Consider the following 17,181-nt stretch of genomic DNA (forward strand, 5'->3'; position numbering starts at 1 on the left):
CAGAAGCAGAGTAAACAGGGACAAGAGAATCTCATCAACAAAACAGAAGAGTCACCCACTTCGTCAAAGGTTGGCATCATTCCTCTATTTGCTTTTGAAAACTATGCCAAAAAACAAATACGAAAAATGAAAGCATGTACACAGCATAAAGAAAAGCAAGTCAAAAAAGCGGACTAAAATTCTGAAAAGCTTTTAAAGGACCCGTATAACAGCTGCAGAAACAGCTGATCTAGCCCTGGGTGAGAGGCAAAGCCTGGCTATCTCAAATATAAGGACACACGGACCCCACTACGGTTCACAGCCCACGGAGGTACATCTACACTGCACCACACCATGTGCAATTCCCAACTCCAATGGATGTTTTCTGTGGGAATACGTATCATGTTCCTTTGCATGCTCAAAATTAACCAGGACTCAGACTTCTACATACTTAACTCACATTTGACAGCAGGATTCAATATTTTCAAACATACTTTCTTCATCCCCTTTTGAAGAAGGGCAAACGCTTAACTACTTCCTCATCATTAATCACACAGGTGAATCCACTGACTGGCAATGAGGAGAAGCGGGAGCTTAAAACTGAGAACATATTGATGCTTTGCTAATCAGAACAGGTACCGTTGTCTTGTGGCCTCATATATAGCTTCATACAAAAGTCAAGAATCTCCCTTTCTCCCTCTTCCTATGTAAACAATTGTTTCACATGACACAGAGAACAGCAGCTGTATTAAGGAGACCAAGCAGGAACGTAAGGAGATTGGCTTTAGCATTTCTCTACATATTATGTAAACTACATGATGAAAAACACAACAGTTTCTCCAACAAAAGAAGTCAAACCCTTCTCCCCAACCTCCCACCCAGCTTCTGTGCTGCTCACTTTGTATCTAGATTCTGTATAAAAGAAAAATTAGCCACAAAACCGTCTCGTTATTTAATTTTCAGTGCATATTGATCCAGTATATACTGAGCAAAAATACAAATAGAGCTATCCAGTCACTAAGGTGGTCTTTTTTCTTCTACTATTCCCTTCTCCCGTTCTTCCCTCTGAATATTGTGCTTAGACATGCAGTACCTTCAGTGCATCTTCCTGAGTTGAAAAATCCTCATAGATGCCAGTATTTAGCTCTGGTGCATTCAGCAGCAGTTCAACATCAGCCATGGCCAGCAAGACTTTGTTGATTTCAACCAAGTATTCAGCCGAAAAAGGCAAGTTCCTAATCCCTGCAGCAAAGTGGCCTTTTAACCTCTGCTGGACAGGGATTGCCTAAAAACATGAAAGTTAATTTTATATTTCAAAGAACAAGCAATTTTATGAAAAAATCCCAAATCAGTAGGCTATATTCAGAATAAGTACTTTCCTACATTAAAAGACAAAACAAAGGCATTTCTAGCAAAGTTACATAAATTCAGAAAGCTGCAAGTCCTGCAGATAACTGTTTCTATATTTATAAAAAAGAAGTTAGAAAACAGTAGGTATCATGCTTCATAATGACCCTGTATTATTCTTTATTAAAACTCTGGGGAGTGGGAAAGGCAATGCTGTTTCTCTCACCTTGATCCTTACCATTTCCAGAAATTACACTTCTTGATTGAGCCTGTATCTAGTTGTGATTACAACCCACTGTCTGCTTCTTTCATCATCAAGGACTCCCAGAAGTGACCAATTTACTGAAGCAGACTTTTTTCCTCTTCACATTCTTTTCAATAAGCATCCCCACCCACATTTTCCAACCATTTTTTAAATAAATTAGTGCTCCAGCAGTACCACAAAATGCTTTTTTCAGCAAAGCAATAAGAGACAGTAACACCTCAAGAGCTTGGCCATTGTTATCTGCCCTGGCTGTAAGACCAGGCTATCTAGCCAAGTACCATGTTAGCAGATAAGAAAGCAAGAACAGTAATTTAATGCAGCTTTTTCTTGGATCATAAATGATGGCCTGGATCTGAAGCATTAGGAAGCCAGCTGCAAGAAGCTATGCTCTGCCATGCCTGGCAAAGGCAGTAGAGGCAGGTGAAGCAGATACTCTGAAGACTGAAAGCAAGTTTTTTGCTGAAAAGGTTTCTTGCCCAACAGGATTCTGTTACCATCTCTGAAAACAGACCAGTTCTTTAAAATCAGCAATGAAAAAGTAAACCCACCTCCAAATACTGAAGAATTCAAGCAACTTCTAAGCCACCATCCTGTACTCAGTAAATGTGAGTCAAGCAAGACAGAGACAGAGGCACTCAACTGTATGATTTACTAACAGCTGAGAATACGCTTAAGAGTGTGAAGAATAAATGTATGTTCACAGCGATTTCAGCCAGTGAATTTTACTTTGCAATTAGTCTGGCCTGGGTGCACACATGCAAATCACTAGCACAGCTGACAGCCAGTAAAATATTAAGCCTCACTAACAAAGTTGTTTGCAAACACCTGTCTGTATCTTCCTCCTCCACATGTTTCTGAGCATTTCAAATATGTCACTCAAATTAACTGGAATCTAACACATGCAGCATGTGTAGTTCAAAAGAAAAAAGGACTGCAGCAGAAAAGATATGTTCAAATATTCACCATTCAGGATTTCTTCTCATGCACTGAATTCTCCTAAGGATTTTATTTGTTTTCACTTGGTTTGGGGTTTTTTTTGTTTTGTTTTTTAAAGTAGACACTCATCCCTGTGTTGAAACTGGGGACACAGTTGTACTTCCACAAGACCTTTACCACCAAACATTGTTTGGTGGTAAACAATGTTTTCAGTCATTCATTGCACACCAAAGAAATAGGATGTACAGGCATATAAGCATAAATTGAGTCTACTGAAAACAAGTATTACAGACAAGCATCATAAAATAGTCAGCATTGCTTTTGATTCAGTAACAGTACAGCAAGCAAGCACCGCAGTAAAAACCATAAACTACTCCATATGCTTTAGCTACAAATAGTGTCTTGGTCCCCGATTCTCCCCAAACACATTTTCTTGAGGCGCTGTATATATTTTGTCAGCTTCCATCACTGAAATTTGGAGCAAAAGCCCAAGGCTTAGACAGTGGTATGATTTCCTGTGGGAGGAGAGGCCCCAGCTCTGAAGAAATCAGACAAAGCTCGTGCAACTCAAAGTATCTTTTCCCTAGCAATGTGGAATGAGCCTGGGTTTGAACAAACACCAGGATGCCTGCTGCAGCACAGCCACCTGCAACATCTTCACAAACTTTTCTCTAACTCTCCATCATCCCACAAGTCCCATTCTCACACAGGCAACAGTCCAGAATCTGGACTTCACCCAAATGAATAGGCCACTGGACTTTATTATCTGTCTACTGTACACACATTGCCTTATCTCCCATTAGAAAAAACTTGCACAAGATTCAAAACAGCACCTGTTAGCATGCAAACTTGTTTTCCACTTGTTGCCATATACTGTTTTCCACTTGTTGACATATACTGAAACTTTCTGCTTCCCCAGTAGCACCATCCTGGGCCAGGTTGCTGCTCTTCTGCAAAGCAGTGAATTCCTCCTGGTGCTGTTCCTGCAGAGCACACCTCATTACTAATCTCCTCCAGCTGCCTCCCATCACCAAGATGATGTTTCCTCCTTTCACAACCCTCCTTCTTAAAGGTGAACGTATGTAAGTGTCAAACACATTAGTGCTTCACTACAGCTGAGTTTAATTGTTCAGCTGTTCCCCACCTTGCATCACAGACTGGCAGCTTCTAAAATGCAGCTTAAAGTACCAAAAAATGGAAGAGCAGAAGTTTGACATAACTGTCTCACACAAATCAAACACCTAAATGTCACACAAGCTGGTTTTTAGGTTTGGGGGTTTGTTTAATTAAAAAAAAAAAAAAAAAACAACAAAACAAAACCAAAAAACCGGCAAGCAAACTCTTTCTTAAGCACCCAAAAATAAAAAGTTAATCAAAGATTATTTAGGAGGAGATCTGACTGGATGACTTAATAGCCCTTTTCTACTTTAATTTCAGTGGTAACTGAGCATCTTTATTAAATTTGGTCTCTCTTTAAATACCAGGAAAAATGTAGGACTGGGGGAAAAAAGGGGAATACTCAGTTACTCATGTACATTCTATAAATAAGGCCTCTCAATGAGAGCTGCTAAAAATAATTTTAATTCAGTGGTCATAAATAAAATTTGTTTCCTCCTATACTTAGCATCTAGTTTGACCTGCAATTCAGAATTTGGTTTCAGATTTTCTTCCCTTCTCCCCTTTTACACTTAAATATATTTTGAAACAAAATCTACCAAAGATTCAATTCAAGGAGATACTCTGACTTGCTTCCAAGTGGATTTTGGAAAATACTGCCCAAGAAATTGATGTAAACTTAAATAATTTACCTTCCATGTCTCACTACATAAACATTTTAACCAAAAGTGTCTACCCAGTCTAATCTCAGATCACCACACAATATTTTATCATCTTTGCAAATAAATACCCTTTTGATTAGAAACGCTCACTTTTTAACGTTCCTTGACCATCCTCTCTCTCTCAAACTATTTCATAGCCAGTTTTCTAGAAAAAGGTTTTCCAAAGCTAAAATCTCATGTCCATGTTATTGGTTCTTCTGGGTTAATTAATGCAGTCAGTAAGGAACATATTTGTGGGCAATGTAGCTAATGGTTGATATTTAAGTAACCCAGAACCTTCCCTATAAAAAGCACAACAGGCAAACAAACATGTTTTCTTTATTACAGGAATAATACTTCAAGATCCTTCAAGATGGTGGCTGTGTTTCAGTTTATAAGAAAAACTGCACTGTGCCTGCAACAGCAAATTCACTTGCCATCTGCAAAATTATCATTTTCACTTCAAAACAGTTTTCTAAAACCTGGAAAAATCTCTCAGGAACTTTAGTCAACTAATTACCTCTGCAATTTAAGGTTTAATTTTTCCTTTCCCTCATTCCAAGCCAAGTGAGAATAGAGCAATTTAAATAAATACCAAAGCAAGGTTAGAAAAGAAGGAACTCAAGGAGATACAAACTTCCGATGCAGGCTTTTCTAGCTAACAGATTTGTGGCAAAACAAGTGTCCTGGTTTCAGCTGAGACAGAGTTAATTTTCTTCGTAGCGGCTGGTATGGGGCTATGTTTTGGATTTGTGCTGAAGACAGTGTTGATAATACAGAGATGTTTTAGTTGCTGCTGTACTAGTCAAGGACTTTTCAGCTTCCCGTGCTCTGCCAGGTGCAGAAGAAGCTGGGAGGGGACACAGCCAGGATAGTTGATCCAAACTGACCAAAGGGCTATTCCATACCACATGACGTCATGCTCAGTATATAAAGCTGGGGAAGAAGAAGGAAGGGGGGACATTGGAGTGATGGCGTTTGTCTTCCCAAGTAACCGTTACGCGTGATGGAGCCCTGCTTTCCTGGAGATGGCTGAACACCTGCCTGACCATGGGAAGTAGTGAATTAATTCCTTGTTTTGCTTTGCTTGTGTGCGCGGCTTTTGCTTTACCTATTAAACTGTTTTTATCTCAACCCTCGAGTTTTCTTACTTTCGCTCTTCCGATTCTCTCCCCCATCCCACCGAGGGGGAGTGAGCGAGCGGCTGCGTGGTGCTTAGTTGCCGGCTGGGGCTAAACCACGACAGTCCTTTTTGGCGCCCAACGTGGGGCTCGAGGGTTTGAGATAATGACAGATTTGATTGGAATGTGCCAGATAGAATTTATAGCTGTTATTGCTGTTTAGCTATTAATCAGCAGGCTTCTGTGCTTGCCATAGGCTTGCTTGCCTTACTGTATGTTAGAGTCTAGGGCTCGTTAGTGGCTGCTTTTTGCTTTTGCTGCCTGCCGTGCTGCTGTACTGCTGATCACCTTACTCTGCTGTGCCTGGGAACACTTTGATAACAGCAATGGCCTTGTGCCTGGGCTGGCAGATGGCCAGGGCATTGCTGCTGTTTCTGTGCTGCTGTACTGGACAGGCTGGAACTCCGGTGTGAACTCGAGTCCAAGGGACTGTGACCTGTGGATGAATCCACGTGGGAGCAGGACACCCCGAAGCGTCTGTGCCCATGGATTAGCCCATGCCAGAGCAGGTATATCTTGAAACGTCTGTGGCCATGGTTATGTCTGTGCCACAGCAGGTATACCTCTGAAGGGATTGTGGTCCAAGGATAAGTCCACGCTGGATAAGGTGCACCTCGAAGCATCTGTGGCTGTGGATAAAGTCCATGCTGCAGCAGGTATACCTCGAAGCATCTGTGGCTGTGGACGAAGTCCATGCTGCAGCAGGTATACCTCGAAGCATCTGTGGCTGTGGACGAAGTCCATGCTGCAGCAGGTACACCTTGAAGCATCAGTGGCTGTGCATGAGGCCATGTTAGAGCAAGTTTACTTCTGAAGGTACTGCATTCTGTGGATAAGTCCAAGCTGGAGCAGGGGCAAGGGGAGGACTTCATTGCAATGTTAAACCTGATGGTCTGGTCCAAAGGGACCGGGGTGGAGATTGTAATGGAAATACCTTTAAATTGTTGTATCCCGGGATTTGAGTTGCGTGTTGTGGGAATTACTATAGCAGGAACCCCTTGTTGCTAGCCAGGCTAGGAGCAAGGGGAGGAGTTAATTGCAATGTTAAACCCTATAACCTGGTCCAAAAGGACCAGGGGTGGACATTGTAATAGATATACCTTTAAATTGTTGTAACCCATGATTTGAGTTGCATGTTATAGGAATTACTACAGCCGGAACCACCTGAACCAATGGAGGAGAAGCCTTACAAGAAGCAGTGCAAGTGCAGCAGTGACCTGACCTGAGCTGGCTTTGGTGCCCAATAACCCCAAGCAACACACCACCTCTCCTGTCCTGAGTAACAACCATAAGAGATGAAGCCCAAAGTCATCGACTAAATGAACTCAGTGGACATTTTGTGGACATTTATGGTCATTTTACAAATATTTTGTAGGGGTGGTCCATAGACTAAGGGAATGATATGTGTGTATTATATCAAAGGATGGGAAGGGTGATGGTGGGTAATGAGAATGTATTGAATAGTGTGAGACCTGAGCATGACGTAAATGGTATGGAATAAGGGGTGGATACTGTCCTGGTTTCAGCTGAGACAGAGTTAATTTTCTTCGTAGCGGCTGGTATGGGGCTATGTTTTGGATTTGTGCTGAAGACAGTGTTGATAATACAGAGATGTTTTAGTTGCTGCTGTACTAGTCAAGGACTTTTCAGCTTCCCGTGCTCTGCCAGGTGCAGAAGAAGCTGGGAGGGGGCACAGCCAGGAGAGTTGATCCAAACTGACCAAAGGGCTATTCCATACCACATGACGTCATGCTCAGTATATAAAGCTGGGGAAGAAGAAGGAAGGGGGGACATTGGAGTGATGGCGTTTGTCTTCCCAAGTAACCGTTACGCGTGATGGAGCCCTGCTTTCCTGGAGATGGCTGAACACCTGCCTGACCATGGGAAGTAGTGAATTAATTCCTTGTTTTGCTTTGCTTGTGTGCGCGGCTTTTGCTTTACCTATTAAACTGTTTTTATCTCAACCCTCGAGTTTTCTTACTTTCGCTCTTCCGATTCTCTCCCCCATCCCACCGAGGGGGAGTGAGCGAGCGGCTGCGTGGTGCTTAGTTGCCGGCTGGGGCTAAACCACGACAACAAGGCTTATTCAGAAGTACCTGCTATGCAGAAGGGTTACCAATATTTCAGAGACACTTAACTCCATAATCCCTAGAAGCATACATGAGGAGGAATATTTATGATCCAGCCACTTCCAGCAAATCAATATATAGATATATATGACCTTCAAGCACCATAAATAAGTCCTCTCCTCCATACTCATTTACAAAAATGTAAATAATGTATTACATAAAACCTTAATGGGAGTCTACTCCCCAGCTCGGCAGCTGAAACCTTTCTTTCCCTCCCTGTTACGTTCATTTCAAATACTAGTTTCTCTTCCTCTGCTCACTGCACCTTCCTTACATCAAGGTGAGGGGTTGAGCCAGCTGCACACCAGTGGGTCAAGAACTCATTTAGTGCTTCTCAATCCTGAGCTGAGATGAGGAAAAAGCACTGCAATTTGCTATTTGGTAGCCTGGGGACCCTATGAATACATCCAGGGTTTCCCTTTCCCCACCTTCATCAGATATCCCTACTGACTAAAGGAGGGGGAGGGAGGGTGTTCAAGCACCGAATAGATGGTAAAAATTGGGGAGGGGCAGTTTCTGTTGCAGAATTTTAGTATTAGGTCCCCCCTGGTGCTGAGGGTAAGTCAAGTCTGGTGGCTCGAAGAAGATTCTGGAGCAACTGTCTTCATCTAAAATGACGATATTTGGGAACACTATTTCTCCCTTCAGAAATGGTATGGTCCCATACCATTTTTGGTATTCAAGATCAATTAGTAAAGCAGGTGAAAGAACAAGCCATAAAAGTAAAATAAGGTCACCTGAGACAGGCTGGCTTACCACTCAAATATCAGAAAGCTAAAGACACAGGGACATGAAGCAAAAGCAGCAGTTTTCAAGTTTCACAGCAGTAGTGAAAACTGCTGTGGTGCCTTTCTGAAATCCTAGCTGACTCAGCCAGACTAGAAACTACATCTGGAAGTATAAGGATACTTTTACACAACTTAACTAATTCTGAGCAAAGATAATGTTTCTCCACCAATAGTCTACTGTAATTGCTATGCTAATCCATATTTACACGATATTCTGCATTCAGCACCCAGGTACCAAGATGCAGTAATCCAGGAATGGATCCAGCAGTGCCAGGGATTAGCTGCCGTATATCCCTAAAGAAAAGGGCTTTATAGGAGTCAAAGGATCTTCCTTAGAGAAGATCAGTCAACCTGCACTGAGACCAACAGTGACAAGGAAGACCAGTCTGTGGCACAACTGGACTACTCCCATTATCAAAGAACCATCCAGGTGCACCTTTTTCCCTTTTCAATACAGTAAGTGATTCACTCAAAGCAGCTGATGGTCAAACAGAAGAACTGAATCATGCTGTTTTACTTTAAATGTATATGGATCCCCATTTCCTTCAGACAAATTCTTTGGCATCAGTCATGTCCCAGGGAGCTCATGTGCAAGTACCACAGTACATCAGGAGTTACCACTGGGGACCCAACAGAGCAGTCAGATGTTGTACAGTTAAACAGACCCTGGGGCCATCTTTGCTGCCCAGCTCTGCACGGGAGCTTGTAATTTGAAAAAGTCTCTCTACAGAGTAGATTTAAAAGGTTTACTTTCATAGCTGAAACTGAATAGCCTGTGTGACCAAGGAGAGCAGACCATCTGCCATAGGTCTACAGCTATCATAGGCAGCTGAAGCCACGTAGCACTACAGCTGTGAATGAAGAGCACCACATCATGATTTTGTGGTGTGAGTCTCACAGGGAACCAGAGCACTTTACCCCTGCCTCCAAGTTAATTGGTGTAGGGTTAAAAAGTTACAGAGCAGTCAAAAAGAGATTGATTGGTTTTAATTATGAAGGTTCATACACAGAAACTGAGAAGTACTTGACAGATTGCCTAGCCCCCAAGCTTGTCCAAGAAATTACTTACTGCTTCACAAGGTTCCTCACTGTTATTGCCTAAAATATTAATGTAATTACCATGCAAAGTGTTTTGAAGGATGAAAAAGAGAAATAAAATTAAAAAAAACCCACACCCAAAAAAAACCCCACAAAACCACCAAACCACAACAAAACAAAAAAAAAAAAAAAAACAAACCTCACTGAAAGTATCTGTACCATCAACAATTAAGACATACAGCTTTCTGGGCAGTAAATTTTATCAGACCCTGACATCCTATTAAATCAGTTGTGAAATTGTTTGTCAAGACCCGCACACACACATTATCACACATAAGTCTTCTCATCAGAAATACTTCAACCTTTGTCACTTTTATTAATCTTCATTGTGTAGAGTAATATCAATCACATGAGGGTAGTTATCATTCCCTAAGCCCTTGAGGCAGTGAAAGGCAGCATCAGAGTAGTTACAATATCCCAACCACAGGATGCAGAGGCATTGAGTTTAAGCCTCAAACAAGGCTTTTATCATACCTGCACCAATGCAACATTGAATCAGGCTGTTTGAGCCAGGCTATCAAAAAGAGCCAAGACAACGCCCATGAGCAAGACTGGCAAGAGAAACTGTCCTGATTGAAGCACATTGCCCAGATCATGCTCTAAGACTTGGGCCTGGTGGCTGGGATATTTTGGACCTATGATGACTATGTAGAAATCCCAAACTACTATAAGCAGATAATTTCCTAATAAAAAATGAATGCTGTCATTTTGAAAACACTTCTTTCCAAGAAGGTGTCAAAAGAACAGCCATAAAACCCTAATATATGAATCTCGAAAGCTCATATATAGCGTTCACTCTGTTTGCTTCAAGAAAAAAAGTCTTATTTACCTGTAGTTTTTGTTCATCTTCCACACCTTGCAGCCCTGACAGACGGTGCTCAGCCTCATCCAGCCACTTCATGAGACTGTCATGTTCCTTCTTATACTGGGAAAACACTGGGGAGAGTTCCACCACCTGCCTCCTTTGAAATGACCTGCACTCCTACAATCCAGTGTATTAGGAAAATACAGTATAAGAAGAGGGAAGTAGTGAACAGAATAGGTCTTATTTATTTGAAAAACAAAAATACTTGAGGGACTCATTTGAAGAAGCAAATTCCAAAATATGCAATAGGAGCCATTTATTTTTTTAAAATAGCTATATTCTATTTATCTGCGCAAACATGTAATCAAAGCCAGCCTGAGGGTCTTACCCGGCCTTTGAGCTACACCTCACCTTACCAACTCTAATATGATTCAAAGAGGTGAGCTAAAAGGAGTATAAGAATACAGATCCCCTTTGTTCCTCGCAAAAACATTTTTAATATGGCATGTGTATGAAAGCACCACAACATACTAGAGTCCGCAACTGCTGATAATACCCTCTATAGGAAGCAAGAGGAATTCAGGAACAGACTCATATTCACACAAACCTCTTCAGCTGAGAACTCAATGAATAAGTTTGTGTACATGTGCCCATGTGCTCACTCTTCACACAGCCTGGTGGTGGAGACCAACCTCTGCTGGAGAGCCAGCAAAGACAAGTGAAGCAAATGCCCAACTGTCTGCACCCATCTGTATAGGGCGGCCCTCTGTGAAGCTGTGAAAAGGACTTTAAAAATCAAAACCACTCCCCCAAAATTTTGGAATGACAAAATTCGTATTTTGGAATTGCAAAGATTCAGAGAGTCAGACTGCGTGTACATTTAACTCTTCCTCAGAGAATCTTATACACTAAAAATGTCATAACCATGTTGTAAGTGGGATACCAAAGGGATGTAAGTGGGATACCATACTGCATAAATGAGCTTTAACTATAGTAACTATCATAATCATACCTGCACACTCTTGTACTTTTTCTGCAGAAGCAACAGCTGTATGCGGATCTTCTCTCTCTTATGGTCCTCCATAGGCTGCTGTAACAACTGCCCTCCTCTCTGTAAAACTTCTTCAATCTGAGCTCTTTCTTGATCCAGCTAAAATTACACAAGTCTGCATTAACTACAGAAAGCTCAGCTATGGCTTCCAAAATCAATTTATTACCTGCTTAGATATTAAGAGTAATGGTACCAAACTGTTGTTTTGTTATCCAAATGTGAGCCAAACAAATTCAAGCAGAGACTCTCCTCCACAACTACCAAATCCTAAAATCCAACTTGGTCATTCCATAAACTTCATAAAAAGATGCCCTGCAAGAAGCTCACTCAATGAGCAAGCAGTAGGCAACCACAGCAAGAGGGTGCTATGACTTCAGCTCCATTTCTATTCTAAACATTCCTTGACAATAATGAGCAAGCTCAGCGCAGAATAGCAAGAAAACGAAAACATAATAAATATAAAAATAGCACAAAGGGAAGCATATGTTCTATAATAATAGGTCCTTCCATAGAGGCCTTTTAAAAATTGTTTTCTGTAGTATACATACCATTTTCCATAGACTTATATTCAACTTTCCAGCTCAGTTTATAATATTTCATGAGCTTAAAAAGAAAGGCAGATAGGGTGGCCTAACAGGACTTTACTCAATTTTGTAGCCAACAAGGCTATTGTGAACAAGATACAAACAAAAGTATGACAGTTTTATACAGGTGAACAGCAGAGCCTCAATAAGAATCTAGAAAAAGATAAATTTTGTTCCAAATTCTTATTTGGACTTGCTATGAGCTATATTACAGCACTCTTATTTGCACCTCATCTCACAAGCATCCACTGACCTGACCTACGCACTGTGACTCAATATATCATACCAGTTTAAATTTAAAGTGAAAAAAGTATCTACCCAATGCAATAGATTAGAGGCCCAAAATTGCCAAATACATAGAAAGAGTCTCAGCTGCATTAAGTAATCATTTCAACATAAGTTCAGACAGTTAGATATGAAGAAAGAAAAAAAAAAAATAGTTTTGCACCCTATTATAAGGAATCCTTCCTGTAAAAGTAAAGAGCTACTTTGGGTAGAAGAGAGAAGATAAATGAAAATCAAAGTTCACTACTGGAATTATATAAAACCCTGATGAAAATACAGACTGATGTGTGACTAGTTACTCTCAATGGACCAGCCAAGAGGCAGCAGCTATGGGAAAAGTATGGGAAAATTGTACAGTGTTTCCAACAACCTAGTAATTCCCTTCATTTTCTACTCCTGTCTTGAAAAGATTTTCTCTGAATAATTCCCCCTCAAAGTCTAGAGGAACATAACATGTGGACAAAACAGAAAGGGAGTCAGTCAGTTATTTAATTCTACCATTGCTCACAAACCTTTTCATCTTCCCCACTCAACTCCAGATGCTTTTCCACAACTTTCAACATATTCTGTATGTCACTCTCGAATTTTTCCGGGTCTGGAAAAGCTACTCTGACTTCACGGGGCTCTGACACAACAGGAAGTCGTTCTTGTCCAACAAGCATCTGCAAAGCAAAATAAAACTTTGTTCATGCTGAAAATTTAGCCTGAGCTGTCACACACAGTTTCATGAGCTCCATGAACAGGTATGCCAGTTTGTAGGACCATCAGATATCAGCATAAAAAAAAGAAATTTAAAAAATTGCAAGAGTTATTTGATCTAACACTGAGAGTTAGCTTGGACACAAGTGTTGGTAGGTATTACCAAGCTTCTACCTTCAAACTTCGATCTGAGCTTTTTCATCTCAAAACAAACCAAAAACGTCCAGTCACATTAGCTTTATGATGCTGTTCCATAGTTCATATAAATATGTACTGCAATATACACATTTTTCTGAATCTTTATAATACACAGTTATTTGTAAATTTTCCTTTGCAACTCAAGTTATCACCTGCTACTCAGGTAAAAAAAGCAGCTGGTCTAAAAATCAGTCTGTCCATTTTTCACCTATAAATATCTACACTTAAAAGAGAATCAAAAGCAGCAAAGCGCTGTTCTAACACATAAAGATCTATCCCCTAAAGCTATTTGCTATCATTTTGTCATAGACCCCCCCAAGCATGTTTTGGGGCTCACTCATCCTCACCTTGGCACTTTTGATGTGCTGAGAGACCTTCTCAAAGTTACGGTTCAGTTCTGCCAGCTTGGGTTCAACAAGTTCACGGCATGACACCCCCCGACCATTCATTAGGATGATAGCCTGATCACGCACATTATCCACTCGAAGACTAACATCATCTAATTCAGATGTTAAGCGCTAACAAGTGAAAGAAAATGCAAATGGTTACCCTAGGAAAGGAAAAAATACTTAAAAAAAAAAAAAAGGCAGCAAACCTGACTTGACTTCATTCAGAATCCAGAAGTGGTTACTTGACAGCAACATTTCCTACCTTCACAGTTTCCTCCTTTTTGCTTGCTGACTTTTTCTCAATCTCATCCAGCAAGGCTTCAGCCTGATACAACCAAGTACTTATGTGGGCAACATTTTCATCAAAAATTTCCAGCTGGCTCTGATGATTCTGGAAAAAGATGAAAAAATGTATCAATGTGAGAAACTTAAAAAAAAAAAAAAAAACAAACCACAAAAAAACCCAGCACAAACCAAAAACACCCACACAAAAAAAAACACACACCAAGAAAAAAAAAAAAAAAAACACAGAAAAAAAACCCTGCCAAAACCACCATTATGAGTAAAAAGGAGATCAATGGAATAAAGTGTTATGGATACACCTTGGAAAGGAACACTGAAAATTAGACTGTACCTTTCACCTTCAATAAGTATTTACAAGAATTCAATTTTCATTCCAGACCCTTCAATATTATTGTTCCTAATTCAAGAAAGGGAAACAGAAATAGCTGAGGTGGTTTGTCCAACTAAATAAAGACAGAGAACGTATTACAACATTACAGCCAGACCACAACTTAGTAGACCCAAAAACCAAAACTGTTTTTACAATTATCACTAGCAGATACAACAGTATGCATTATGTGCAATTGCTGTTGGGTTGTTTTTTTTTTAATTGAAAGGGGATTACACTAAAACTTACAAATTATAATAGTAAACTTTTGATATTTTACTGATTAAAGTATTTCTTCCTCTTAAGAAAAGTCACCACATTGTAGACATGTTAATTAGGTCTGCTTTCATACGTACTCAGAAATTGTAACATTAGGTGCCACAGACAGAAACAACACATTATTCTCTGTGACAAAACAAAGCTATCAGATTCAGAGAAGTACCATCCTGCTTAAGCACAGAGCTTCTTACCCCAAAAAAGGGTAGCTAAGCTTTGATCTTTTTTAGACTAACAAAACAAAGGAAGGGGAGGAAAGAGAGAGAAGGCCTATGATTGTTCTCTATATCAAAATCAAGAAACTTATACCTTCATCTAGCGAAAGAACGATTTAACCTAATAAAGTCAGCACAAGGACAATAAATATTCATCACCAGACATGAATATAATTTAGAAAGTTTTTAGTTGTGGATCATCCTTACAGCATTTACAAATAAGGGTAAATTACCTGACTACTCCTACCATGGATGTCATCGGATTATGAAACAAACAGTATGACCTGCAAAAGGCTCTGGACAGGATGCACAGGGTTCACCATCTAGGTATACACCAAAGTTTCCACAATTTCAGCCCATATCAGGGGCTTCTGAAGGTGGATTGTCATAATTAGCTGAACAACACAGAAATACCTTAACTATCTGAAAACATCAGTCTGATACTAGCATCAATGGACTGTTTCATTTCCATTTAGCAAAACTTGTAGCTTTGGGCTGTATAATACGCTTAGTCTTCCATTTACTCAGCCAAACAGACACTGTTGGCCTCAACTCCGAGTTAGCATACTCTTAAACACTTGCAGTTATGGGCTGTCCAAAAGAGCAATAGGCTGACAGAGGGTCCCAAGTGCTTTGCTGAACACCACTAGGAAGTTATCAATTGTCCATTAAACAGCCATCATCTGGGTGTTGAGGAAATCTACCAACACAAAAATGCTCTTTTCATGCTGGAGCTGGCACAGAGGTTTCTCCCAGGCTGAATAAAGAGCAGCACACACAGCAGCAGCATGGAAACCAATTCGTTTGGGCTAGTTCCTTTTGTTTTCTACTTACATTAATAAATTCCTGAGCTTATAGAAAGTTACACAGAAAACACAAGATCCAACTTCTGGGCTCTAATTAACCTGTTATGAAACAAACAACACTTCCATAACCCGGTGGGTTTTTTCCCCTCATTTTAATCTGGCAGAATCAGCTACTACCAGTTAATCAGTAAACCCACTAGCAGTTTTATGAATGCTTGTATGCCCCATAACCCACTCAGTTTATGTGCGATGGTAGATACTCCCTTTCAGAATAGTTTGGAAAGTTACTTCTATGCACTAGGGTAGCAAGAATTGTATTAAGGGCTAAATAAGAAGTGGACACAAAAGGCTAGCACTGTTGGTATAGTAAAAGAGAAAGTGATAAAACATTAATAGGGAAGAGGTACAAGGAGATACATTTGTAAATAAGGACAAAAGACTAAAAATGTAATGTGATGGCACATAAAAGGTGGGGACAAAGGAAAGACAAAGAGATTAAAACAACAGATGTGTGAAAGGTGTTCACTAAGCATATGCTGGATTTTCTATAGAAAAGAGGAATTACACCACAAAGTCTAGGGAGAATAAGAACCTAGAAAAGAGTCCTAGCACTAAAGCCAGGAGAAAGAGAAAGGCAAAAGAAAAAGAAAAAAAAAGTTAAACCTAGTTTTATCCTCTACAACTAAGCAGGTTATTCCCACTAGGTCAAGTTAACTGTCTGCCTGGGCTATTTACATAGTTTCATCACTCTTACATCCAGATTCTGCATTTTCATCCCCTACATACTGAGCAATAGCCACTACTACCAAGAGCATGGCACCAATGCCTATCAGCACATCTAAAACACTTCTAAAACAATTTTCCACCTTCCTCATTGTATATAACCTCATGACTCACCTCTCCATCTACAGAGTAACCAGATATCCATTCTACATACCTTTAAGCCCATGAGACATCATGAAAGCTTCACATCACAGCGAAGTGAGACAAGTAAGAATGCAACTGCTCCAAGGGTGTGGAGGGAGAACCACCCTAAATATTTCTCACACATGCAACTTACCAACAAGGTGTCACACCAGTCCTCGGTCCAGGTCCGAACTCTGCTCCAGCCAGCATTAAGGACACACAGCTTCTCCTCCAGGGAAGTCTCACTCCCTTCCACCAGAGCCTGGAGCGCAGTGCAGCTTTCCGTGATGCTCTTCAGATCAGCTTTCCTCCTCTCCAGCTCTCTCAGCACATTCTGAAACAAGAGGAGCCATTAACACTGCACAGTGCTCCCAATCACAAGGGCAAGGAAGCCAGATTTTCACCTCCACAGGAAACAAATAGTATAACAGATGATCTTCACTTGAGGAAAAAAAAAAAATCAAACCAAGTAGAATCACCTTCTGTTTATACTCTCTCTCTGTAGATAGTGATCTCTCTTTTTTGAGAGCGCACGCGAGAGCGCAATGCATGTAAGTGTCCTGAATAACTTATCTTGAGACCTTTTTGTTTTGTTGTTTTATAATATCTTCACAGTTCCTTTTCATTAGGTAGGTAAAACAAATGCATCATATCACATTATAGGTCTAATTTTAAAAGGTTTTTTTCTGCATTGTCAAGCACCACAGAGAACACAATTTTCAAGAGATACTCCAGATTTCGCTGTATCTTTTCCTAT

The 17,181-nt window shown here is 40.4% G+C and overlaps 1 protein-coding gene across 1 annotated transcript in view; it reads right to left on the bottom strand.

Moving 5' to 3' along the window:
• Positions 1 to 17,181, bottom strand: part of UTRN (utrophin) — a 394,273-nt gene that overhangs the window by 247,213 nt on the left and 129,879 nt on the right. Inside the window, exons 35-41 of the mRNA XM_075499063.1 lie at positions 16,579 to 16,758; positions 13,814 to 13,942; positions 13,510 to 13,680; positions 12,778 to 12,927; positions 11,358 to 11,495; positions 10,370 to 10,522; positions 1,073 to 1,264 (exon numbers count right to left, since the gene is read on the bottom strand). Of these exons, the coding sequence (XP_075355178.1) occupies positions 1,073 to 1,264; positions 10,370 to 10,522; positions 11,358 to 11,495; positions 12,778 to 12,927; positions 13,510 to 13,680; positions 13,814 to 13,942; positions 16,579 to 16,758 (1,113 nt within the window). The remainder of the gene's footprint in view (positions 1 to 1,072; positions 1,265 to 10,369; positions 10,523 to 11,357; positions 11,496 to 12,777; positions 12,928 to 13,509; positions 13,681 to 13,813; positions 13,943 to 16,578; positions 16,759 to 17,181) is intronic.

Source organism: Mycteria americana, chromosome 3 (assembly GCF_035582795.1).
Source record: "Mycteria americana isolate JAX WOST 10 ecotype Jacksonville Zoo and Gardens chromosome 3, USCA_MyAme_1.0, whole genome shotgun sequence".
In the NCBI taxonomy this organism is placed as follows: domain Eukaryota; kingdom Metazoa; phylum Chordata; class Aves; order Ciconiiformes; family Ciconiidae; genus Mycteria; species Mycteria americana.